At 57.3% G+C, this 24,969-nt stretch overlaps 1 protein-coding gene across 5 annotated transcripts; it reads right to left on the minus strand.

The window, feature by feature from the left end:
- Positions 1-364: 364 nt before the first annotated feature.
- Positions 365-22,581, minus strand: akna (AT-hook transcription factor). Of its 5 annotated transcripts, XM_088614836.1 has the most exons (24): positions 22,426-22,576; positions 21,859-21,947; positions 17,836-18,549; positions 15,506-16,472; positions 14,434-14,737; positions 14,194-14,268; positions 13,268-13,424; positions 12,850-13,073; positions 12,251-12,310; positions 11,795-11,907; positions 11,429-11,600; positions 10,315-10,493; positions 9,198-9,374; positions 8,695-8,941; positions 7,838-7,941; positions 7,233-7,456; positions 6,936-7,107; positions 5,676-5,834; positions 5,288-5,409; positions 5,002-5,127; positions 3,791-3,916; positions 3,452-3,556; positions 3,045-3,204; positions 365-2,728 (listed from the first exon to the last, which is right to left on the minus strand). In XM_088614836.1, the coding sequence occupies exons 3-24, from the start codon at positions 18,290-18,292 to the stop codon at positions 2,437-2,439; spliced, it is 4,722 nt and encodes a 1,573-aa protein (XP_088470962.1). In that variant the 5' UTR covers positions 18,293-18,549; positions 21,859-21,947; positions 22,426-22,576; the 3' UTR covers positions 365-2,436. The 5 variants fall into 5 exon arrangements, with proteins under 5 accessions (XP_088470962.1, XP_088470965.1, XP_088470963.1 ...); XM_088614839.1 differs by lacking the exon at positions 21,859-21,947 and having other exon boundaries at positions 12,850-12,977; positions 22,426-22,581; XM_088614837.1 differs by lacking the exon at positions 21,859-21,947 and having other exon boundaries at positions 9,198-9,356; positions 22,426-22,581.
- Positions 22,582-24,969: the final 2,388 nt, after the last annotated feature.

The raw sequence follows: 24,969 nt of genomic DNA on the forward strand, positions 1-24,969 counted from the left end.
TCCGCTGTATAAATCAGTTATAGTTCAAGCAGGGAGCTGCGTCAGCATGCGTAGGCTGCAAAGGAACAAGTAATAGGTTTATTTCCGCTGAAAAGAGAAGAAAAGAAACACAACGTTTCGGCTGTGGAGCCTCGTTCGGGTTTGACACACCCGACCTGATCGTCGTCACCTGTAAATGTTGCTTGAGCAAACGATAAGGCAGCACACTGCACCCACGTCCTCTCTGTTCAGATAAATGCCGTTCAGGAGGTGTTTCTTAATGTGCAGCATTTTCGTTTTTCAGCTAGGTTTAAAGGGACGTCATGTCACAGAAAGTTTACGGGTCCATATTCAAGAATTAAAAATAAAAGCCGCCTGAAACATATTTGCTGCAAATTTTTATTGTGTGCAAATGACGTCATTACAAAACTTAGAATCTCTAAGCAAAGCTAAACTGTGAATAGATTTTTCTAAAAAAAACTAAAAGCATTCTGAAAAGGACTGTATATCTCTAGTTAGATTAGTAGAAAAATATGTAATTATTTACGTACATTTACAAAAATAATTCGGAATCACATCTTGACATGAGCTCTCAGCACCACGACTCGATATGGGTAAAATACACTACTAATTTTATAATTATTTCACTTGCTAGGAAATTTAGACTACACGAAAGTCTCAAAATCGCGATTGAGGAATGTCTTAACAATAACCCTGACCACAAACGCACAAAGCAAAACCTATAAATTACCAAACACGCATTTTAACACCAAACAACCTCATACACAGAACATGAAACTATTACAGACCAGAAGTGAATAAACTAAGACAAGAGACATACCTGAAAAAAGACTGCTAAGACGATAACGGGATCACAGCTGTAGTCGGAATGCTGCATTTCGATTGGCCGTGGAAAACTGATCAGTGCGCTCTCCCAGCCAATCAGCCGAATGGCGGATTACTCCGCCCCCTACTCACTATAGATCACAAATCCCTCTAACTCTGTCCAGGTGTGATAGGTCTCCATCTGCTCAAGACCAAGGAAGGGTTTCAGCCAGTCCAAATAAGTAATAAATTAGCTCAGACTGAAGGAAAACCAGAACCTTTCAAACACTCCAGGACGGGTGCTCCACACTGCTAATTCTTCTCAACCACAGAACCTGCTCTGACATCTGGAATGTTTAAAAATAGTTTTTCAGACGATCTAAGAAATCAAAGACTGAGATCAAAGGACAGGCGCACCACCTGGACCGTAAACCTTGAGATTTGCTCAGAAAGTATTGCATTACTTAAAAGTATAACTTGCATTGTTCAGTGCCTTGTTGTGAAAGGTGCTATATACAAACAAACTGAATTGAATTGAGAAAGGAGGTATGCAAAGATGAAACATCTGCACATTTTGGTCTTTTCCTTTAGAAAGCTGGAATAATGTCCCAGTCCTGTCCAACCCAAAGCAAGCGAATCCCCTCATGAGCTCCAGAAACATCCTTCTGAACTGCAGGCTGGACCAGCGGGGATGACCAGCAGCACCAACACAACCGGCCACGACCACCACCTCCTCTCACTCCGGCGTTCGGATGCTCTTGGAGTCTGAGATCTCCCCACGACCCCCGCCCACAAAACCCCACCTCTCCAATCAGTGCGTCACGGAGATTTCTTGCTCGTCTGACATTGGGACGGTGTGTTGGGGAGGGGGGGGGGGCATTCCAACAAAGAGGGGGTGCAGGATCTACAGCTGGGGGCCCCAGCCTTGGTCTTGGGGAGCCCCAGTCCGGTTAGTCACACAGGTCACCTGGTTCCAGAGGTCAGCAACACCTGAGAGTGCTGCAGGGCTGAAGGAGGGCTCAGATTCTCATCCCCAGATGAATTGCGCAATGGTAAAGGAAAAAGTCACCAAGCTCCCAGCTGGTCACAGGCCAATAGTTTCAGGTCTCCAGAAGTTCTAATGCTCAGATTCATCAAAGCTGCTGCTCTGTAGCATGCAAGGCCGCAGACACCTGCTTACATGACGCCCTGAAAGCCTGCTGAGATGAACCCCTGGGGTACAGGAAGAGAGCTCACATACTGTCACTCCCAAATCAATCCACTGCCAGATCCTGGCACAGCGATCCCCCATCTATGAGCTGAGTGACCCTGAACGAGAAACAAGCGGGGACTCCATGAGCCACTGTCCCATTTTCCGGTTTTACACATGCAGACAACCCCCCTGGCTTAATGATCCCCGTCAACTCTGCGAGATCCCGCCATGACCAGAGGCGTGCACCTTCACAGTAAATAAACAGACAGAATAAAAAAGCACCCTGAGCTGGTCACTACAGTGCTGGCTCTCAGTTTCTGCAGGTTTAAAAAGTTAAAAAAAAAAAGCTCTTATTCAGCACGGTGATCAGTTCAACCACAGGTTCATTTCCCAGATCTAGGACGCCGCTGGAACGGACACTGGGAGACTGGTCAGTATAATTAGAGGCAGGGCTGTCGCAGCGCCCCCTGCTGTTCCAGCCCAGCTGTGAGAGAGCGGGCCATGTGGCGGGAGGCCTCCCTCATGCCGCGCGCAGCGCTGATGGCCCGGCTCAGCGAGAGGCTGAGGGACTGCTCCCTGCTGCCGCCGGCCAGCGTGAGGGACCGGGCGTGTCGACTCCTGCTCCGCGGACCCCTGCCTCCTGTAGCCCCTCCCCCCGCCCCGCCCACGGAGAGGTAGAGGCGGGGTTCCAGGTGGGAGGGCGGGGCCCTGGCGAGGGGGGCGGGGTAATACCTGCAAATCCAAGGAAGGGCGGGGTCAGACCCTCAAACCACCCACCAATCAAATTCAAGTTAAAACTGTCATTCCCCCAGGATGCAACTGAAGCTGAAACGACAACAGCTAGCCAACGCCTGAGCTAAAAAGGCAGAGTTCCTGCCTCACTGATTAATTCAGAGTTCATTTCAGGGAAGACCGCTGGGAAAAGAGCAGAATTAAAACTGACAGATTTAACGTTACTCGTGAAATAGAAAAAAAAACCCTATAGCGTCCCAGGCCGCAGCGTGATTTAGGGTGAAAGCACCCTATTCCATCCATGGGCAGTACTTACACGACTGGTGTGCAGATGGGCACGCACTGAACCACTGGCACATGGCAAAGAAGAGGAGGGGAGGGGGCTGCCACAAACACACCCCTCTTCTCCTTCTGGGGAGATCCCATTGGTCGGCTCCTTCGAGGGGTGGGGCCAGAGTTACTTTCAGCCGAAGCACCTAACCAATCAGAAACGGGAGAAGAGAAGGGGGGGAGTTATGTCAACACAAGGTGCAGTCGCATTTTCTCCTGAACCAGATCACTAAAATCCAAAGAATAATGAGCTTGATTCCATTTTGATTGACAATGACAGTATGGATAGATACTGCACACCCACAGGATGAAACTTCAGCCAGTTTTAGAACTAGCTAAGAGCCCTAAGACCCTATAGAGCAACTCTTAAAGAAGGGATGAGCCACTTCTCACCTGGCTCAGCCCACCTCTCTCTGTCCTGGGGGGTGTGTACCCCTGTACCCCGACACAGGGGGCAGTGGCGAGGGGAGGGTGTTGAAGCATGAGCCCCAGTGCTTCCTGCAAGAACAGATGTGAGAGAGTGTGAGAGGCACAGTGAGAGGGGAGGTCAAGGCGCTGAAACTCTGGATGGGAATATTCAGTTTAACAGTAAGTCCCGATATCTGTGTTGAAACATCAATGAGCTGAAAATATAACCGTAATAAAAACAAAGCCCTCTGTGAGATATGCTCATCTCAGCAGCTGCTTTTAAAGTGAATATTAATTGCACAGCCTTCTGAATGTTCTGCGTACCGTGGTGATGTGCAGTCTTCTGCTGGTGTTGAGTCATGACACTGCAGCGTGGACAGGACGAGCTCGATCTCTCCCTGGGGTCAGCGTCCTCAGAGCCTCCTGGGACCCCCGAAGTGTACGGTCTCCCTGGGATACAACAGACATGCTGGCCTGTCTGTCTGAGGTACACCAGACACGCTGGCCTGTCTCTCTGAGGTACACCAGACACGCTGGCCTGTCTCTCTGGGGTACACCAGACACGCTGGCCTGTCTCTCTGGGGTACACCAGACACGCTGGCCTGTCTCTCTGAGGTACACCAGACACGCTGGCCTGTCTCTCTGGGGTACACCAGACACGCTGGCCTGTCTCTCTGAGGTACACCAGACACGCTGGCCTGTCTCTCTGGGGTACACCAGACACGCTGGCCTGTCTCTCTGAGGTACACCAGACACGCTGGCCTGTCTCTCTGAGGTACACCAGACACGCTGGCCTGTCTGTCTGAGGTACACCAGACACGCTGGCCTGTCTGTCTGGGGTTCACCAGACACGCTGGCCTGTCTCTCTGGGGTACACCAGACACGCTGGCCTGTCTCTCTGAGGTACACCAGACACGCTGGCCTGTCTCTCTGAGGTTCACCAGACACGCTGGCCTGTCTCTCTGAGGTACACCAGACACGCTGGCCTGTCTCTCTGAGGTACACCAGACAGGCTGGCCTGTCTCTCTGAGGTACACCAGACAGGCTGGCCTGTCTCTCTGAGGTTCACCAGACACGCTGGCCTGTCTCTCTGAGGTTCACCAGACACGCTGGCCTGTCTCTCTGAGGTACACCAGACACGCTGGCCTGTCTCTCTGAGGTTCACCAGACACGCTGGCCTGTCTCTCTGGGGTACACCAGACACGCTGGCCTGTCTCTCTGGGGTACACCAGACACGCTGGCCTGTCTCTCTGAGGTTCACCAGACACGCTGGCCTGTCTCTCTGAGGTACACCAGACACGCTGGCCTGTCTCTCTGAGGTACACCAGACACGCTGGCCTGTCTGTCTGAGGTACGACACTGAGGTATGACAGACTCACTGTTAGATCCAGGTCTACATACAGACAGCACTGACCACACCAGGAATCTCCAACACTTCACTGCAGACCTATTCCACAGCCGTGACAGGAATCAGTGCGTCTCCAGTGCCAGATGTCCTGGATGGCATACTGAGTATCTCTCCTGCGGGGCTCTACCTGTGTACGGTCCCCGAAACGCCACGGCTCCTGACCGCCTGCCCCGCTCCGGCGCTGCAGGGGACTGCGGGACGGGCCTGGAGGAGCGGGGCCTGGGCAGAGTGTGGACCCGGTCCGAGTCGCTGCCTGGAAGAAATCACGTCGGACATGGGCACAGTTTCCACTGGTCGAGAGTTACTAGGCTTGGTAGGTCACCGCCCCGAAACACAGACGAGGAAAAGAGGCCGGACAGCAGAGAGGAGAGACAGTTCCCGCAGGAGGAGAGGAGAGGAGCTGCAGGGCTCACCGGTGTGCCACTGCGCGCGCAGTCGTGGGGCCGACGACGATCGCCTCCTACAGGCCGGGCTGACGGGCTCCCTCTCCTGCTCCTCATCCTCTTGCCGTCGGCCTTCCTCACGCTGCAGGGCTCTGCCGGACAAGACACTGGAATATTTCAGTCCTTCCCCCTCTCGCCCCTCCCCGCGACACGCAGCTTCCGTACCAAAAAATGCGGACTTTTTCTTCAGGGATAACGGTGCAAAGGGTCAAATAAACAGTTCCGGGTGCACCCTGCGGGGCCTGACATAGACGCCCCCTTGGGACGTTTCACTATTTACACCACACGAAGCAGGAGCGTGGTCACGCACAGAAAAACCCCAGCTGTGCTCGGTGGTGCCCCCTGTCTGCGGACCTACCTCATGGCAGGCGTGGAAGAGTGCCGGGGCAGGGGCTGCTGGTCCTCCCGGGCTGTGGGGGGCGCTGTGGCTGGGCTGGGGGGTGCCGTTCTGTGCAGGCTGCCCTCCAGGCTCTGTTTCAGTCTGGACACCTCTACCTGCAGTGCCTGGATTGCTTCACTATGAGAGACACACAGGAAATGGGGTGAGACACCAAGGCTCCTAGTGTACATTATCTGTATGCCCCTCATTTATAACTGTAAGGCAGAGAAAAGCATTGCAATTATCTCTACCTTATAGCAGCATTTAAAGACATGTGTGAGACAGAAAACTAAAATCAATTAGCCTGTGATTAACGCAGGACCAGAAGCCAGAGAATACAGGGTTCCTTCAGCACTAGTGTTTGGGGACCAGCGCTATATTCTCTTGTCCCTGCGATGTCTGAACTTCTATCCCATCAAATTGCCCGTAAAAGAAAAGCAAGCCCAGGCACAGACATGAGCTGCAGAGGACCGCGGTGCAGTCTCATCCCAGCAGGCAGCTCGGGCCTCTCCTGCCCTCCGCAGCACAGACGCAGACACGCTAATCAAATGCCGACGTCTCCGCCTCTGGGAAACGTCCCGCTACCAGCCGGAGACATCTTTCCACAACGAAATCCCAGCCTCCCAGCGGATCTGCGCAGTCTGGGCCCGGGCAGTGCCAGTTGTACACTGACCGCCCGGCTGTGCTCTCCGGTATCCAGGCAGGGACTTTGTTATGGATACAGCGGGGAGGAGGTGGCGGCGTGTTTGTGCGAAGAGAAACGACCCTGAGGTCACTCTGGCACAAGAGTGGACAGGCCTGCCCTGGTGCAGCAAGTAGATAAGACTCTCAGCAACAGCCTCTATCCTGCCCACCTCACTCCACCCCCCTGACAGGACCCTCCACCCTTGGTGCTGTTACTCTGGGAGGAGTGCAAAAGCAATGCTCCTTTATCACAGCTCTGCTCTGAGATTTACCTCTGTGTGGCTTTATCACACATGTCAGTATGTGAGCAGACCAGCTGCCTGCTAAGCATTTACAACGGTAAATAAAGGCGTTATCCCACAGCTGTAAGACCCTTGCAGAGCAACTATACCATCACATAACCTACTGTCTGCTTCTGGTGTCCTGGTGTTTGCGTGCCTGCGTAGCGCCGATTTGGGGGTTCTGCACAATGGACGGTTTAGCTTGGGATGGCCCTAAATTAAGAGGCTTGTCTGCATCCCCACGGCAACCTCTCCGGACTGCAGGGACACTCACTGTCGGCTGGGCAGCAGGCCAGACGCCTGGGCTCTGGGTTGGTCTCCATGGCGATAGGGCAGCGGGGGGGAGGGGCTCTGCTGCTGGCGATGCTGCCTATTGGCTGGTCGGGAGCAGGAAATGGGGGCGCCCGGTCCCAGTCCGTCTTCCTCCCTTTCGGAGTCGCTGAGGGCTGCAAACGGGACATGAGAAGCAGGGACGGGCTGAGAGGGTGGAGCAGAGAGGCAGACGAGGGAGGGGAGAATGGACAGCAAGAGAGAGAGACAGGCTTGGAGAGCAGCGCACGGCGAGACTCACTGGCGTAGGTCTCGGGTTCGAACTCGCTGGTAACGCTGCTGGCCCAGTGTTGCGGGGAGCTGGTGGGGGAGGGGCTTGGCAGGGGCAACGCGTTCCTCCCCACATTGACCTCTGACACGGTGTCTCTAGGGACCCTTCTGTCCTCCACTAGGGGGCGGTGGTGAGGGGCGGGACACTTCATGGCAGAGCTGGATGGCTTCTGGGCTCTCCCTCCGGAGGGGTATCTGGACAGCGGGGGGACAGGGACAGGACTGCTGGTTAGCGTGGACACAGATCAGACTCCCTTCGCAGAGCAGTCTGGTCCATTGCGGGTTTTTGAAGATCAGCCAGGCCAAAATATCACAGCAGGCTCTTGCGTGCAAGCCCACACCCGGCGTTAGAAACTCAAGGCTGGTAACTTATTGTTGAGCTGGTTTCTACAGACAAAATAAAACAATTACAGTTAAGAAAAACCTGGTTTTCAGTCTCAATTGGAATCAAAAGTATAATTGGAATCACTGATTAGCAGCGGCTGCAGTTGTATGACACTGCTCTGCATTATAAAGTGCTGATTTACTGCACTGGACAGCTCTCTGGTATTTTACGGCGGTCTGCCGTTTCCCCACCTCACTCCTGCCCTCTGGTGGTAGGGGCTGTGCACCGCAGGGGTGAGCCGGCTGCTCTCGGAGCCCACAAAGCCGCTGTCCGTCTCCGGGGAAACGATCCGCTCCTGCAAGAGAGGCCCTGAGCCGTGATGGAGTTGAACGCTAGCCCTCTGGTCGGGCCTTGGTTCCGCAGGGCAGACGGGGGAGAGTCTGTTCGCAAGCCCGTTGGCTCTGGTCTGGGGTGAGGAGGTGTGCATAAAGGGTGGGACTTAATGGTGCCGTTTCCAAACACCTCATGAAGAAACCCGTTCAGCTGTCTTCTCCGTTATTGGTTCTAGTGCTGCCCATTCGTTACCAGCTCATCTGCAGAAACTGAGTCAGTCCCCCACTCCTGGAGTGAAGCCAACAAGCAACACAGAAGAGGACAGCAATACAGCGACATTATATCGAGTTTTAATGGGAGTAAAACAAACAGTAGAGCTGCTTTGGTTTTCGTTTTTCCATTTGATTTTTCCCGATTCTGGTTTTTCACTTGATCAATGCCCATTTTCCCTACCGCACTCGTGACACCTGCTACAACGTGTCCATAAATACACAGCGCGGGCGGCAGTCTGGAGCAGCACTCAGGGCTGCGAACTCAGAACTGGAAGGCTGCGGGTTCGAATCCCAGGTGAGTCACAGCTGTGGCACCCCTGAGACAGGTCCTTCACCCATACTGCTCCAGTCGAATACCCAGATGTGTATCAGCCCTCCACACAGTTGCCTGCACTGGGCCCTGTGGGTGCACAGTGCTGAGATCGCAGGTGTGGATGGGCAGCTGCCAGCCTGCCAGATGTTTCATGCGATCGAACTCCGCCGTGTGCAGTACCGGCTCTCACCTGAGGGGGCGCCGTCCTGTCCCCGTGCGGGACCTTGGCGGGCAGGCCGCTCTCTCCCACGCTGGTCAGGCTGCCGCCGCGGGATTGTGCCCCGCCCCCAGCCGGGAACACGCTCACACCGCGCATCCCCTGTTGCTGTGGAAACCTAGAAGCCTGGGGGAGGGGCTCCCGGGAGGAGAGCTCTGATTGGCGGCGGGAGCGGCCTTGCGGCTGACCTAAGTGACCGTCCCTGGCGTCCACTGGCTTCCTGGGGAGCGATAAAGACAGCGGTCTGCTTCCCTTCATTTCCGCGCAGGTTTGTGAAAAGCAGCCCATCGTAGCTCAGAAGCTCAGGCGGCACCATTAAATAACAAATAAACTCTCCTTATTGTCTCCCGAATAAAAAACAAAATGTCAACGGCATTGCTCAATGCCATCAGTAGCTGTTCTACTTCTTGCCAGAAATGTGTGTAAGGTACACGAAAGATGGAAATAGGAGAGATTTGGGGAGAGGGTAAACTCACTGTTGGGGTGCCCTTCTCTGCTCTGCTGCAGTCCTCCCCTGCTCTCCTCCAGCTATCCCAGAAACCTCTGCGCAGGCTTCACGCCCCAGGATGGGGTCTCCCAGCCCGCCCCTGTTCCCCAAGTCCAGGAGTGCAGGCAGCTCCCTGAAGCTCTGGTACCTGGAGAGACACACAGACCTGGTTCCCTCAGAGCAGCGCCTGAGCGCAGCCCAGCCGCCACTGGCAGGAACGGGCAGGCTGACCGGACGTTTGCTCTGGAATAAGCACGCTCTGAAACAGATGAAACGGGTTTAGAGCAGATGCTCGGCTCTTCCGGAGAGAACAAAGTGAGTTCTGAGCCTTTGTCGCCTCTCGCTGCAGCCCCCCAGCCTGAGTCATGCGCTTGCAGAGCGTCTGCTGACGCCACACAGCCCGCCAGGCGATAATGAGAGTCTTCCCGAAATAACCTCTCAGACTGGGGCGTCACGTACTCCACAGGCTGTGCTCTGCAGTTCAGACTCTGCTGACCCCTGCCGGCATGCTGGTCCACAGGGGGCTGTGCTGCAGGGGGCTGTGGTGCAGGGGGCTGTGGTGCAGGGGGCTGTGGTGCAGGGGGATGTGCAGTAGGGGGATGTGCTGCAGGGGGCTGTGCTGCAGGGGGCTGTGCAGTATGGGGCTGTGCAGTATGGGGCTGTGCAGTAGGGGCCTGTGCAGTAGGGGCCTGTGCAGTAGGGGCCTGTGCAGTAGGGGCCTGTGCAGTAGGGGCCTGTGCAGTAGGGGCCTGTGCTGCAGGGGCCTGTGCTGCAGGGAGCTGTGCTGCAGGGGCCTGTGCAGTAGGGAGCTGTGCTGCAGGGGGCTGTGCTGCAGGGGGCTGTGCTGCAGCCCTTGAAAGTCCAACCAAAGGACAAAGCGAAACACAGAGGAGAGGGGCGAGTCTGTGAGACCGTGCAGGTAGACGGGGAGCTTGTACACTGCAAAGCCCTGAACTGAAGCATGCTGTGTTCTATAAGGGATCCTACTGCAGCTTGTGTACCTTTGTAAGCTGCCTTGGGCAAGGGCATTAGTCAAGTAAGCAATCACAGTCAGTAGCAGTACAGCAATAAATAATCATAATAATAATAATAATTAGGGCACTCACTGGTCCAGGAGGTTGCTGAACTCGCCTTCCACGCACTGGTGTTTGTGCCGCAGTGGGGCGGGCAGCGCCGCCGGCAGAGCCTCGCCCTCCTCGCCCTCCTCCTCCTCGCTCTCCCCGCTCACCGAGCTCACCTCCACGGCCACGCCCACGCCACGCCCCCCCGCCGGCAGCACGGGGCTCTGCGGGACAGGGGGGGCCCAGAGAGAGGCCTGAGGGAGCGGCACAGCCACAGCGCCCCTGCCCGCGGGAGCCCAGCTCTCACGCCCGGGAGGCAATAGCTCTGTGGCCCAGTTTACCTGCCTCCCTCAGTCACTTTGGACAGACGTGTTTGCCAGTCAAATACAACGTCATTATTAGCCAGCAGCCATATCGCCCTGCAGCTCCCAGTGGGCAGCCCCACTGGAGCTCAGCAGGTGTGAGCCGGGCCAGTACCTGGGTGGGAGACCTCCTGGGAAAGCTAAGGTTCCTGCTGGAACACCTAGAGGTGTGAGTGGGGCCAGCAGGGGGCGCTCACCCTGCGGTCTGTGTGGGTCCTAATGCCCCAGTATAGTGACGGGGACACTGTACTGTAGAAAACACACCATCTCTTAGATGAGACTCTCTGTGGTCATTAGAAATCCCAGGGTGTTTCTCAGAAGGAGCAGGGGTGTAACTCCGGTGTCCTGACAAATTTCCCCATTGGCCCTTACCAATCATGGCCTCCTAATAATCCCCATCTCTGAACTGGCTTCATCGCTCTGTTCTCCTTCCCACTGAGAGCTGGTGTGTGGGGAGTTCTCTGTTCCCATGGGATTCAAACCATCACAGCTAAGCACAGGTGCAGGAAATGGCTGAAGTGCTCCCCGAAGTCACACAGGAAAAAAGGCCTGCTTCTCTAAAACCCCTCTTCTACCAGGAGAGCAAAACCTCGACTCAAGCGAACTCTGCACACATCTTAAGATCGCTTCGCCACCTAGTGGTGTGACTGAAAACGACAGGCTTTTTTTTTTTAAGCCAAAGAACCGGAGCAAGGAACATGCAGACTCCGAACGGAAAGATGCCTGGACCTTGAACCCTGGAGATGTGGGGCAGCAGTGCGACGGCCAGGCCCCTGTGCCCCTAGACAGTGCAGTACCTCTGGGTGTGGCGTGGGGGCGCTGTGGACTCCAGGCGGAGCATCTGGCATGGGGGGCGGCGAGGGGGGGGCGGCGGCGGGGGAGCTGGGCCTCCGCTGGGCCGTCTGCTCGACCTGCTCCGTCAGATCCTCCAAGCGCATCCCCAGCCTGAAGATCTGTCCCTCCACCTCCCTGAGCCGGAGAGCCGGAAAGCCGGAGTCAGACACGGAGCAGGAAGAGCGAGGGAGGAGGGAGGAGGCCGAGAACGAGGTGGCGACAGGAAATGAGAAGGAGCGAGGATGCCCAACATCACTTCAGACGTGGTTCCCATTTCTTTCCTTCGACGAACCAACAAAGGGGATCCAAATGCGCCTCCTGTCTCTCACCTGTCGGGGTCGAAGACCCCTGCGTCTTGTGGCGGCAGGTGGCGCTGTTGCTCCCTGGCCTGCAGGTAGCTCCTCTCCAGAGAGTCCTGTGCCTGCTGCAGACTGGCCAGGCCCTGCCAGCACACAGGGAGCGGGAGAATTCATTAATTAATTAATTGCTTACAATTATATAGCGCTTTTCTGGACACTCCACTCAAAGCGCTTTACAGGTAATGGGGACTCCCCACCACCACCACCAGTGTGCAGCCCCACCTGGATGATGCGACGGCAGCCATAGTGCGCCAGAACGCTCCCCACACACCAGCTCTCAGTGGGGAGGAGAGCAGAGTTATGTAGCCAATTCATAGAGAACCCCCAGTTAATGCCCGCACTGAACCGATCCCAGCTTCTAACAGTGAACCTCTTCCATCTGCGTTAAGCTTGCGGGGGGTCTGAAACAGGTGGAGCTCCTTGTACCTTCATCTGCTCGTAGGGCTTGAGGGTTCCAGTCTTGAGCAGATCTTCGAAGGAGTCGATCTGGAGAGGAAGGGAGAGGCAGGCAGAGACAGGAGGCACAGTGACGTCAGACCGGCTGTGCGGTTTTGCACTGAAGAGATCAGGACACAAGGCCTTGTTTGTGCGAACAGCTGTACAGAGAAAACCCTGCCCTCAGGTGCTCTGGCACGTGGCGTGCATCCACATCGGACCACTGGATACCGAACACTCCTGCCATCACTGGCACAAGGTGGCGTCAGTGTGCAGATACAGCCCCCTCTGGTGTCCACCCCCCATCACCGTGCACGAGTGCACACGCCCCCCGTGACCCCTCTGTGCCTGGGCCCTGCTGTCGCCGATCTGTTCATTACATTTAATTCATTTCACGAGACACAAGACACAAGCCGGTTTTTCTTGAGGACAAGAGCATACGGACATAAAAGACAGGAGCTCGTCCAGTGCAGCAGAACCAGTTTTTCACAAGCGTCTCCTGGTGTCCCCTTGCTCAGAAGTGTGTCTCGCCCAGTTATTTCACTTGTTGTTCTAACTAGGAAAGAACGGAGGTGACGCTCGGCACCCACCTGAAGCCGGAACCTCTCGGCCTGCCTGGCCAGAGCTTCGGTCAGCTGTCCCCCTGCTCCAGGTCCCGGGCCCGGACCGGGGGCGCAGGCCTGGGCTGGCTGCAGGTCAGAGGGTGCCCCAGTCTGTCCTGCGGGAGATGCCACAGCACAGGAAAACTCAAGAGACGGGGAGGAGGAGGGGAGACGATCGGAGGCCCTTCTCTCTCCTGCCCCCCCGTCTGACGCTGAAAGGCGTTTTTTTTTTCTTTTTCAGAAACCGGGCCGGCCTTAAAATTCAGAACACAAATAAAAACGGAGAGCCCCCTCAATTCGCAGGAAGCCTGCTGCGCAAGAGAGGCTCGTCCGTCTCCAGACACGCACCCCGCTCACTCCCGATCACGGGCAGGCAGGACTCGGGCAGGACAGTGAGGCTCAGTACCTGGGCCCAGCCGGGCCAGCGGGGCAGGATCAGCAGACGGTCCCAGCTCGGCCCGCTGGGCCTGGGGAAACGTCAGGGTCATGACCTTTGAGCCCTGGTGGACGGCGCCGGAGTGGACGAGGGGGCTGGGTCTCGGGGGGCTGGCGTAGAGGCTGACCTGCGAGCGGAGAAGCGGACAGAGAGGCACAGAGGCAGAGGAGTGACATCACTGGGGGACACAGACAGCCCTCTCCGCCCTTTCACCTGGAAGTGACTCAGCTCACACATGCTTTCGGAGTCAAACCAAACCAACCCCCCCGCCCACCCCCGACACTCCTGAATTGATCAGTTTTAAGCTGTGTTCTTCTCTTCCAGAAAACTCAGCTGCCTAAAGTGGCCTTATACTCGCCGTTTTGCTACCTACACTTCTGTCCAATACAAAGACAAAGACATTCACCTTACAGAGACATTTCACACATTTCAAGTTAGACACAGATTTGGTGAAAGTACTGTAAGTTGCCATGTTGTTGCAAAGAGAGCGAGACTTTGCGAGAAATGTGACGCGAGACAGCCCTTCCTGCTCACTAGTCACTGTCATGAATAATGGACTGCGGTTTACAAGCCAACAAGTACAGGTCGCGCAGCAGCTATTTCACAGCAGAGATGTCCCAACACGACCTGCAGGCAGGCATAACAAGTAGTACTGATCGAAAAACCATCTCCAAGTCGAGAGCAATATTCCTATCGGATTAGAAGAGCTGGATTCACACGCCTGCTTGTTTACAGTGTCACAGGGAGCCGGGTCACCTCCCCGGAAGCTTTGCCACCTCGTTCGGAATCACAGAACTGCGCATAGCTGGAGTCTATTTTGTGCTGGAAATTGGGGGGGCTGTAAAAGAACCCCCGCCCCCCCGAGACGACAAGGGCAGAGCCGCTGTCCGGCGTACCTTAGCGCTCAGACGCAGGCGGTCGATGGTGTTCTCAGCCTCGGCGTATTTGGTCAGCAGCCTGTTGTAGTCTTCCTGCAGGTTCGGAGAGAGAGAGAGAGAGGTCGGAGCTGTGAGGGACTGTGGAGGAGAACCCTGCTCTCGGGGGTCGCTCTGGGAACGCACACACGCGTCACTGGGAGGGCTGGGAGGGCGTTCGGCCTTTCCCCCAGGGAAACCCGCGCGGAGGGGCACACCTACCTGCAGCTGGTGCACCAGGGCGCTGGCCTGCTGGGGGCACCTGAACTCCTCCGGCACAGTGGCGTGCGCGGCGGGGGGGCGCCGGGGAGCCGCGGGGGCCGGGGCCCCGTCGGGGCCGCTCAGCAGCACCTCCCTCACGATCTCGGCGGGGGACTTGAAGACCAGGGGGGGCGCGCCGGCCGCGGATCTCTTCTGGGGCGACCCCCGGCCCCGGGGGGGTCTGTAGCCGTCCTTGGGGATCCGGACCCTGGGCCCCACCCTCGAGAAGTCGGGGAGGGGGTGGTTGAGGGGGCCCCGGCCGTACCTGCGACGCGGAGACAGGTTCACCCAGGCTGAGCCCCCAGGGTGCCGCGCACAGCACCCCAGAAAGGCTCAGACAGAGCTGTAGAACCCACCCCTGGGTGGGCCCGGTAAGAGCTGAGTGCTCTGAGCGCTCAGACGCTGAATTATAATCCCAAGCCTGACGGCGCGCGCACACCTTTAATTAGCGCTGCGTGTTGATAAGGGTTAACCAGCAGTATAAGATATGACGTCGCTGACACACTGTGCAGTGAGCTCGGTGGTTGGGCAGGCAGTTTTCACACCCCAGTCTAAACTAGACTTCCTTGGCAGGCTTAGAGCCAGCACCATTCTGATCAGACACGTGGTCGGTACCAGACTGGAGCTGACGCAACTCAAGGAAAACCCCGGTGTAGTGACACCTTTCAACCAGCAGGGGGCGCTTGGGGGATCCCAAGACCTATTTTACCATCATCTGACCTTGCTGACAAACTGATACGATGTTATCATCGTCGGGGAAAAGAATGGACACGCAGATTTAACAAGTATTCGAGGACTTTTTTTAAATACATTTTGGAATCTACAGTTCATAATTTACTGTTTTTTTTCCATATTTTGCTCATCACAACCTGGAAACCATCGATACTCACAGGTGTTTGATATTACCCACTAGGTCTGTCCGAAATCTGGTTTTGGAGCGTCTTTTTTTAGGGTATCACGGGGTGTCAGCTTGGGTGGGGTTAAAGGTTTAACTTGCCAGACTTTGGGGGTGGGGTGTTACACTCAGACTGACCTGGGGGGTTCAATAACAGGGGTGCCGGAGCTCTCCGACGAGGGTTTGGGGGACACCCCTCTTGGCAGTCTGGAGACCCCGTGGTTTCCTGTCTGAGCTCCTCGCCGCGCAGGGGGCTCTGAGGGGGCCGGCCCGGGGCCGTCCGCAGAACGAGAAGGGGCAGGCCGAGAGGATCTGGGGGTGTCGCTCTTTGAGTTTCGGTCAGAGGGGGACGGCGCGTGGCTGGGCACAGGTTTCATCCAAGAGGACACCGCCCTCGCCCCTACACCTTCGTCATCCTCCGCCTCCTCGTCTCCCTGTCCGAACTCCCCTCCGGACTCGGGGGGGAAGGGCGTGGGGAAGGGACAGAGGCCGCCGCGTCTCGGCTCTGCGCCCCCGGACTCTGTGCTCCCCCTCGGGGACGAGCCCTCCCCGGCGGGGGCTCGACTCGGGCGACTGCTGACCGACCCCGCCACGCTCTCGGTGAAGGAGGACTCGGGGAAGGTCTCGGCCTCGATGTCGGGCCCGTTGGCCAGGTCCTCGCTGGAGAACCGGCTCAGGATGGTCCAGTCCACACTGTCGCGGGACGCTGTGGGCGGCTCTCGAGCCCTCTGCAGAGGGAGCTGGGGGGACCAGGCCGGAGCAGAGAGCCCTCCTCCCACGTTCCTGACCCCCCTGCCCTCTGCAGTCTCCTGCGGGCGGTCAAGGGGGGCCGCTTCTGTCATCCTGGCTTCAGGACAACTCCCTCCTGTCCAGCGCTCATCCAGAATCCCAGCAGTGGGAACGTCCTCCCCTCCGCTGTCGTCTGGAGAATCCCTGCGGTCCTCCGACGCCCCTCCCGTGCTGGCTGCCCCCTCCCTCTCGTCCTCCGACATCTCCAGCTGCCCGTCGCTCTGCGGACGCCAGGGCCGCTGCCTGTGGATCCGCCAGGGCCCGCCCTCCGCGGCCCCCCCACTGCCCGCATCCTCCTCCATCTCCTCGGAATCGCCTGGAGAGAGAGAGAGAGAGGGACAAAACGAACAGCTCCGCTAGGGATCCCAGAGCAGGGATCACCTGGATCTCCCCCTGGCTCGGGAAATCCGCGCCCCTGCGGCGCTCCAGGCAGAAGGCCTCGCGGGGGAAGATCGCTTTCGGCCTTCCCAGGAAGAGGAAGCAGCCGGCGGGGGGGTTATCGCTTCCGGGAAAAAAAGAGGAGGGGCCAAAAATAGAAACGGAGCAACAGCAGGGCGCTGTCCGCGCGGCGGAGCTCCTCTTTCGGGATTTCCACAGCCCGAGCGGCCCGGGGCAGCCCCTTCAGGAGGGCCGAGGGCGGACTTGGTCATTAGCCAGCGGTCCCCCGTGAGCTCTGCTGGACTCCTGAATTCATCTCAGCGATCTTTCTTCCCGAGAGCCGCTCCTACACTGGGGAGGCCGCTCTTCGATTCCTTTCCCGCTCCTAAGCAAAGCCAAAAACAGGGACAAAAACCAAACACCTGCGAGACATCCCCACATCCCACAGATCTTGGATCAAGCCCCACAGCGGCAGGGCCCAGCTCCCAGTGGATCAATTCCCTGGCCCTTCCAGAACAGTTCGACCCCGCGAGCAACATCCCAGGAGAGCAGCGGCCTGCTCAGGTACCAAAACATACTAAGACACCCAGCCGTGCGATCTTTTACCACACCGATGCCTATTCCTGCTGCCTTATAAATTCACACTCCAGCAACCCCCCCTGAAACATATCACTAAGCCAGCGCTTCTCAAATGGCCTTCTAAAACAGTCTCTCACACGACTGTCTGCACCGGGGCCTTGCCAGATGCCTAAGACGAGCCATACCGCGCTGCTGTGCTTGTGCCTGCCCTCTTCAGTACTAGGCTTTGCATTTAAGAGATCACTGTATCGGCCATATTCAACTTCTCACATTAGGAATGTGTCTATTCACAGACCCCAGCTTGCTCTCCATGAGACACACAGACAGGGAGAGAAGCTGGGGGTCAGAGCGCAGGGTCAGCCGTTTATACAGCACCCCTGGAGCAGCTGGGGTGAAGGGTCTGGCTCAGGGGCCCAACGGAGTAGGATTCCTCTGCCGGCCACGGGATTTGAACCGGCAACCTCCCAGCCACAGGCGCAGATCCTGAGCCACAGAGCCACCGCTCCGCCCCAATTTGAATGGATTCAGTTATCTGGGTGTCAAAGCTGCTCATATAGGAGGGCTCAGTATGTCTGCATGCTGATAGAGCACTGGCTCATCGCTGTGCACGACAGCAGGGATGTGCGATCTGGGAGCTGCCGTGGTCCAGCAGGTATTCAGGGCTGGACCGCCCTGCCCTAGCGGGATGAATGGGGGTCAGTGCTGTCCGGTCAGCGACTCACAGAGGGACAGGGCGGGGCCGTCCTCCTCCCCCAGCGACGCCGAGAGCCCCAGAGGCTCCGAGTCCTGCAGCTCGCTGATGTCGCAGCTCAGGTCCCCGAACAGCTCCCCCCCCTCCTCCTCCTCCTCCTCGAACCCGGGGCTCGCCGGGGCCGGGGGCGGGCCCCCCTCGGGGTCGGGGGTCCCCGCGTCCGAGAAGGCGCCCCCGCCCCCCTCCAGCTCTTCCGGAAGCTCTCCCAGTCCGATGATTCCGTTCTCGTCCATCTGGCTGTGGAAGTCCAGGTCGTGGTCCGGACTTCCTGTCCCCTCCCCGCCCCAGCTCAGCCCGGAGCGCGCGGAGCCGGTCGGCGAGGCCACGGCGCCCCCTGGCTCTCCTCTCGCGTGCTCCCCGTCGGCGCTACTGGTGCCCCCCTTCATGGTGCAGACCGGGGGGCACGAGGCCATCCTGTAGCCCGACATCGGCGGACCCCCGAAGCGCTCCCGCAGGCCCGGGAGGAGGGGGGGGGTACGTGCACAGGGGCGGCACAATCACATGGCGCGCGGGGGAATGGGTCTGGGCCGAGGTCAGAGGTCACGCCAGGCGGGGCGCGCGCCCGCGGCCCCCCGAGAATCTGCGCATCGCCCCCGCGGAGTCTGCCGGGCTCGGTCACGGGGAGACAGGGGGCAGGCAGGCCGAGAACTTCCTTCTCCCCGCCCTCGCTGGGAGTCCTGGGCCCCTGGGGACGAGAGAGAGGAGCACGTGAGGGGGAGTCGGACTGAGACAGCGGGGTCTGAAGTCAGCAGGACCCAGATCGGACGCCCAGACCCGCGCGGGCTCTCCACCCCTCGACGCCCGACACAGGAGTGAGAGGCGAAGCGCTCACCGCAGCCCCGACTGATCAGAAGAGTGAACACTGTTTCCCTGCTCCTTTAGTCGCCCCAGAGGAAAGAGCAGGTCTGACACCGGAGCGCCCCGAGTGCGGCTCTGACCCATCTGGGGGAAACAGGTCGGGGAGCCTACTCACTGCAGCGCGGGCAGGGCAGGACAGCAGTGATTGTCTCCCACCCCTGGCCCCGAGCACACACACCGACACGCACAGACACACACACCGAGCATGCACAGACACACACACCGAGCACAGACACCGACACGCACAGACACACACACCGAGCACAGACACCGACACGCACAGACACACACACCGAGCACACACAGACACACACACCGAGCACAGACACTGACACGCACAGACACACGCACCAAGCACACACAGACACACACCGAGCACACACACCCACACGCACAGACACACACCGAGCACGCACAGACACACACCGAGCACACACAGACACACACCGAGCACAGACACACACACCGAGCACAGACACCGACACGCACAGACACACGCACCGAGCACACACAGACACACACCGAGCACACACACCGAGCACAGACACCGACACGCACAGACACACGCACCGAGCACACACAGACACACACCGAGCACACACACCGAGCACACACACCGAGCACACACAGACACACACCGAGCACACACAGACACACACCGAGCACAGACACACACACACCGAGCACACACAGACACACACACCGAGCACAGACACCGACACGCACAGACACACGCACCGAGCACACACAGACACACACCGAGCGCACACACTGACACGCATGCATACAGACCCACACAAACGCACATGCGCGCAAGGGACAGACAGCCTGACACCGGAGCCCTGAGCAGCTTCAGCCCTGCTCTGGCAGCGGGGCCGACCCGCTCGTCCCCAGCGACAGGGACAGGCCACCGCCTCCCCCACTCCCCCACGCCACGACTCCGCGGAAACCGAGCTCCCACCCTGAAGCCGGCGCAAGGGCAACACGCGAGGCAGGGCGCGGCGCACAACCGGCTCCCAGGCCTTTGACGCAATCAGCTCGTTAGTCAACACAGCACGGGGCAGTTCTTAACGCAAAGAGTTGCGGGAGTCTGGAACAAGCCGCCGACGTTGCTGAACTCAATACCTGGACGAGACCAATTAGCTACTTGCTGCCAAACGGGCTGAATGTTTGTGGTTGGGGAAACTTTCCGATTGACGGATTAAAGAGTCTGGCCGTGCTTAAGAACACCCCCCCCCCCCCCCATGACGGAAAGGTAGGAGGGTCAGGTAGTGGCTGGGCCGGACCCTGTCCTGTCCAGAACCAGGGGGGCTGGAGGAAGGGGGGAGCACAGACAGGGAGCTGGAGACAAGCTGCTCCATTGTTATAAATATCCCGGATTAAGGCAAGCCGATTACTAAGGAGCATCTCCTCCTAATGGGACAGACAGACGCCAGGCACGGGCCGGCACAGAGGGGGCGGGACCCAGAACAAGTGTCGGGAAGGAAGAAGAAGGAAACGGGACGATCTGATCTTCACACTTCCGAAGAGCTTTTGCGAAGGGCTGCTGCGTCACCTTTCCTGTGGCAGGACGCTGGTGAGGCGGCGTGACAGAGAGGGGGCGCAGAACAGACCCAGGCCATCTGTCCAGGGGGTCTGAGATCTGGGGTGTCAGCAGGGCTGCCACTCCCCCCCACCCCCCCAGCACAGCAAGGGCTCCCGGTGTCCCGCGCTGGACTGGGCTAAGCCCTCTGTTTCACTGGTTGAGCCCAGATCAGGACCCAGCAGGCCTGCAGCGGAGAGACCACTCACCAGGGGTCAATCAGGCTCAATGCATAATGAAACCAGCCCCCCTGCTGACACATCATCCAGGGGGTAAACACCCCCCTTGTCAATCCGCAGCCAGAGCCCTGGGTACGAATCACCAGCTGCCTGCCTGGAGGTTTTATTTGTGTTTATTCTAAGGCCAGTCTGATTCCGTGCAATTGCTAACTGACCCTGCCCCCCCCCACCAGAGACATGTCAAAATCTACAGTCCATCAGCGCGCAGGTGGGGGGCCACTACAAACATCTCTCTCGTGTGCCCTCGTCCTAAACTGTCTGGAACACCCTCAATACGTCCCCTGGGGACCCCTTGACCAGCCTGTTTCCCTACGGGAACGCCGCGGCCAGGATCCCTGGAACATCAAGACTGATGGGTGACCTGGCGCTGGGGTGCACACAGACAGGTGACCTGGCGCTGGGGTGCACACAGACAGGTGACCTGGCGCTGGGGTGCACCCAGACAGGCGACCCCTTGCTGGGGTGCACCCAGACAGGCGACCCCTTGCTGGGGTGCACACAGACAGGTGACCTGGCGCTGGGGTGCGCACAGACAGGCGACCCCTTGCTGGGGTGCACACAGACAGGCGACCCCTTGCTGGGGTGCACCCAGACAGGCGACCCCTTGCTGGGGTGCACACAGACAGGTGACCTGGCGCTGGGGTGCGCACAGACAGGTGACCTGGCGCTGGGGTGCGCACAGACAGGCGACCCCTTGCTGGGGTGCACCCAGACAGGTGACCACACAACAGCCGTGCAGGACCCGGACTGGACACAGTGTCCCCGAAATGCCCGGACGTTCACTTCGCTGTGATCTGTAACCTCCTCAGTCATCCGTTTCCCTGCCATTAAATCCCTTCGCCCTCTACCACGTTCTTGACACTGAAGCACACCGTAAGCACCGACGCGTAGCAGTGGGCTCCAGCCCAGGTTTTACCTGTGGCTCGGCCCCGCTGGGGAGGAAAACCGCGATCGGTCAGAGACACAAGCAGCGAGGTCCTCTGAAAGTTTCATCTGGGTCTGCAGTTCTCGGGCCGCCCCCGCAGAAGAGGAAGAGTCTTTTCGTCCCCACAAGCGTCCCCCCTTTTTTTTGCCTGCTTTGATTTTCGTACCCACGAAGGCTGAGCAGCAGCGCCTCGGGGGGGTGTTTCAGTCTGACCTCTCGCTCCCCTTCACCTCGGAGACCCGGCGCACACCTCTCACAACACCCCGATTCAGAGCGACACGGTGTTTTCCTATACAAGACGGAAAAACAAAACCCCTGGTTTGCGCGCAACAGGGGTCAGACGAAAACACCACCTTTCCGCGGCGCAGGATAATACCGGCGACGCGTTACCTGTGATTTGGCTCGCTAGAAGTCCACGCAGCGCCGTGCCCGCAGTCCAGGTGGACCCAGTACGGCGGGGTGCGCCTGTCCTGTCCCACCTGTCGTGGGGGAAAACGAGAATTTCCAGAAAAAGCAGCGCGGGGTGGGGTGGATGCGAGTTGAGAGCCGGAGACGAGTCTGTTGCCTTGAGAACCGCATACAAACTAACACAGCCCGCAGCCTAGCAGCGCCGCGGCGCGTCCCCCGGATACCCACTCCCCCGCCGCGGCGAATCAGCACCGCCGACAGCACCGGACCCGCAGGGAGCCGGTCCCGAACCGGATCGGGGCCGCCGACAACACCGGACCCGCAGGGAGCCGAGCCGAATCGGGGCCACTGAGCAAACTCGTCAAAGGATCTTGGTCGTGAGCAGCGCCGCACGCTGCTTCACTGACGCCTCCGGGCTCCTCGTCGTCACGTCACCGCCCGAACCCGAACCCAATTTCAGTTCTCTTCGAGGAGGGGAAGAACGGGCACTTCCCCAGTACCGTGCAGGCGCTCTAAGAGGAGACGGGCGGGATGAAATCACACACACACCTGCTTCTCAAACCCCGTCGGTCCCCGCCGTCAGTTCTGCAGAACCAGCCCAGTGCTGTAGGGAGCCGCTCGGCCCGGTCGGGTCCCTCTTAACTCGCCCAGCAACAAAGTTCGCAACTGTGAAGCATGGCTCCGAGCCGGGGGGGGCGGGACCTGCGTGCTGTCAATTCCGCGGGGAACGCGCAAGGGGCGGCCGTGATTGGTCCACTCACGGGCGCAGGGGGTGGGGCGGGGAGAGCGTCTGGCGGACGCGGCGGAAGTCACGCCCACAGCCGTGAAATCACGCCAAGTCCCCTCCTCTCCCCCAACAAAGAATTGACAAGAAACTATCGGTTTCAACTTCATCCGGAGGCTTCACCGTTATCGCACGGCGTCGGAGTTCCTTTTTCTTTTTTAAATGTCTACAGCACGCCTTTCAGCATACCGTGTCTACTCTGTGTTTAGTGTAAATGGCTAATTCTGAATTAGTTCAAGTTATCAGGGTGGACGAGCAACGACGTAATTTGCACCCCAGTAAACCAGAAGGTTGTTACGTGCAGTCTGACTGTAAAGGTTTACTCGAAATGAAGTCGTTTTCGTTTGAATTGAGCGCGAAAGGCACACATCTCTGCGGTTTTATAAACTTACCGCAATCAGATAAACCCGAATGTAATGACAGGAAGTACAGTCCTCAAGCACGCCTTCTGGAATCCCATGGAGAAAGAGAAGGGAAGATGAGCTCCCGCAGGAGTCTGGAATACACGATCCCCAGAAGTCTGTAAGGAGTTGCCCCTCATGTCTGTAAGAGTTCTTCTCAGTACTGGGATTTGGTGGACTATAGGGCCAGGGGGCACAGCAGGTGGCTGTCTGTGTGGAGTTTGCAAGGTTACTAATACTTCCCAAACACACACAGGCTAGGGCTGATTGGGTCCTCTAGATGACCACTTTAAGAGTATTTGGGGGGGTGTTATACAACTGGAGCAAATTGTACTGGCTTGCCTTCATTTCTGACCATATTGCTCTTAAAAGTATTTCCCCTGGCGATGAACGGACACAGGTCATGACGCTGTATGAGACACGCCCACAGTGGGAGTGACAGTGTACCAGACAGCCCATAATTAACATTTCTTTCAGGCAGCATACCTGAATAAGAGCCGTTCTGAAACTCAGTACAGGATTGATATCCATTACAAATCACGTTTTACATTTCAAAAGAGAGCAAATTTAGAAAGGTCTGGAGCAAAACCCAGAAGACACCGTGTTCCTCCAGGACCAGTTTTGGACCGCTGGCCTAACCTACAACGCGCACAGAACCTGCAATACCCACGGTCTACACAAGGGGGCAGCATTGTATCATTTTACTGCATCATATTGCAGATGCTCAAAAAGTTTAGAAGACTTCAATTAAAACACATTTGCGTGTGTAAGAATTTCTTTCCCCCAAAAATCACCGTATGAAAAAAGAAACCTGGGAGAAAGTTAATTTGAATAAAAACCTTAGCCCGTAGTGTGTGCTGCTAGTTTTAAACTACAGACTCAAGTAGTCTGCAGTGGTCTATACAAGTGCTGAGGAAGAGAGGTAAGAGCAGGGCTAGTTTTGGCTGTTGTGTCTTGCAGCTTGTTAGAAATCTCTCTCTAGAAAAGACCCTGCTGTTCCCTGACTTGATCCAGAGATGTGTCCAGGCTGGGACAGAACTAGACTCTGCGGGAATAAATCCTCTCTGGGTCTTGTCAAACTGCCGGTTCAGAACAGTTTCACTGGACCTACGCTTCAGTGCCTTTGAGGATTTTGAATCAGGTCAGCTCCCGGGCTTCTCTGTTCAAGACTAAAGAGATTGAGTTCCAGCAGCCTGCCAGTGCAGGACCTTTCTCTACTGTCCAAAATGTGCCCGCTCGCTGTGCTCTGGACTGCTTCTACACCAGCCCCATCTTTTCCATATCCTGCTGATCATAATTGCTCTAAACCGGGGTTCCGCGCACTCCCAAAAATAAAGTTCACCTCCGAATCTCTTCCTCCTCTTCGACGGCAGTCCTCGGTTCAGAAAGGGTATCCCGCAGCTCGCGGGATAATGGTGCAGTTATCCACTTGCTCCCCATTGATCGCGCTATAATTTCTGTGCGCTGCAAAGTGCTTTGAATTGATTTCAGTAGCCGACTAGAAGTGTCAGATACGGTAAATGTCATTTCGGCTCTGGGCTGTGTGAACTGTGCTGCAGACCGAAGATCACTGCGCTTGGAAGAACACACACACACACACACACACACACACACACACACACACACACACGCACACACCCTTTCTGTGACGCCCAGCTGGGCTGAGATGTTTCTGCACTGTAAGCTTGCCAAAAAGCATCTTTGACTATGACGGTGTATGTTGTGGCTTCGCTCCTTCTCAATCATTGCATCCTGTGCTCTGGGTACAAAGGAAAAACATTGTCTTTCGGGAAGCCAGTTACTCATGCATCACGATTTCTGAACATATGACACAACAAGATTTATTGATCTGTGCTATTAGAATGAGAACTGTAGCGTCCAGACCTCTGGATTACAGGGGAGGTTGTG

This window comes from Lepisosteus platostomus, chromosome 21, assembly GCF_059453375.1.
Source record: "Lepisosteus platostomus isolate fLepPlt1 chromosome 21, fLepPlt1.hap1, whole genome shotgun sequence".
NCBI classification, from domain to species: Eukaryota; Metazoa; Chordata; class Actinopteri; order Semionotiformes; family Lepisosteidae; genus Lepisosteus; species Lepisosteus platostomus.

Excerpts from the sequence above, each read along its gene's own strand:
- akna (XM_088614835.1), bottom strand. The coding sequence starts at position 18,292 with ATGTCGGGCTACAGGATGGCCTCGTGCCCCCCGGTCTGCACCATGAAG. Across the intron at positions 13,074-13,267 it reads GCTGGCCCGGCTGGGCCCAG|CGTCAGACGGGGGGGCAGGA; the intron begins GTACTGAGCCTC and ends AACGCCTTTCAG. Across the intron at positions 3,557-3,790 it reads GAAGACTGCACATCACCACG|GAAGCACTGGGGCTCATGCT; the intron begins GTACGCAGAACA and ends CTGTTCTTGCAG.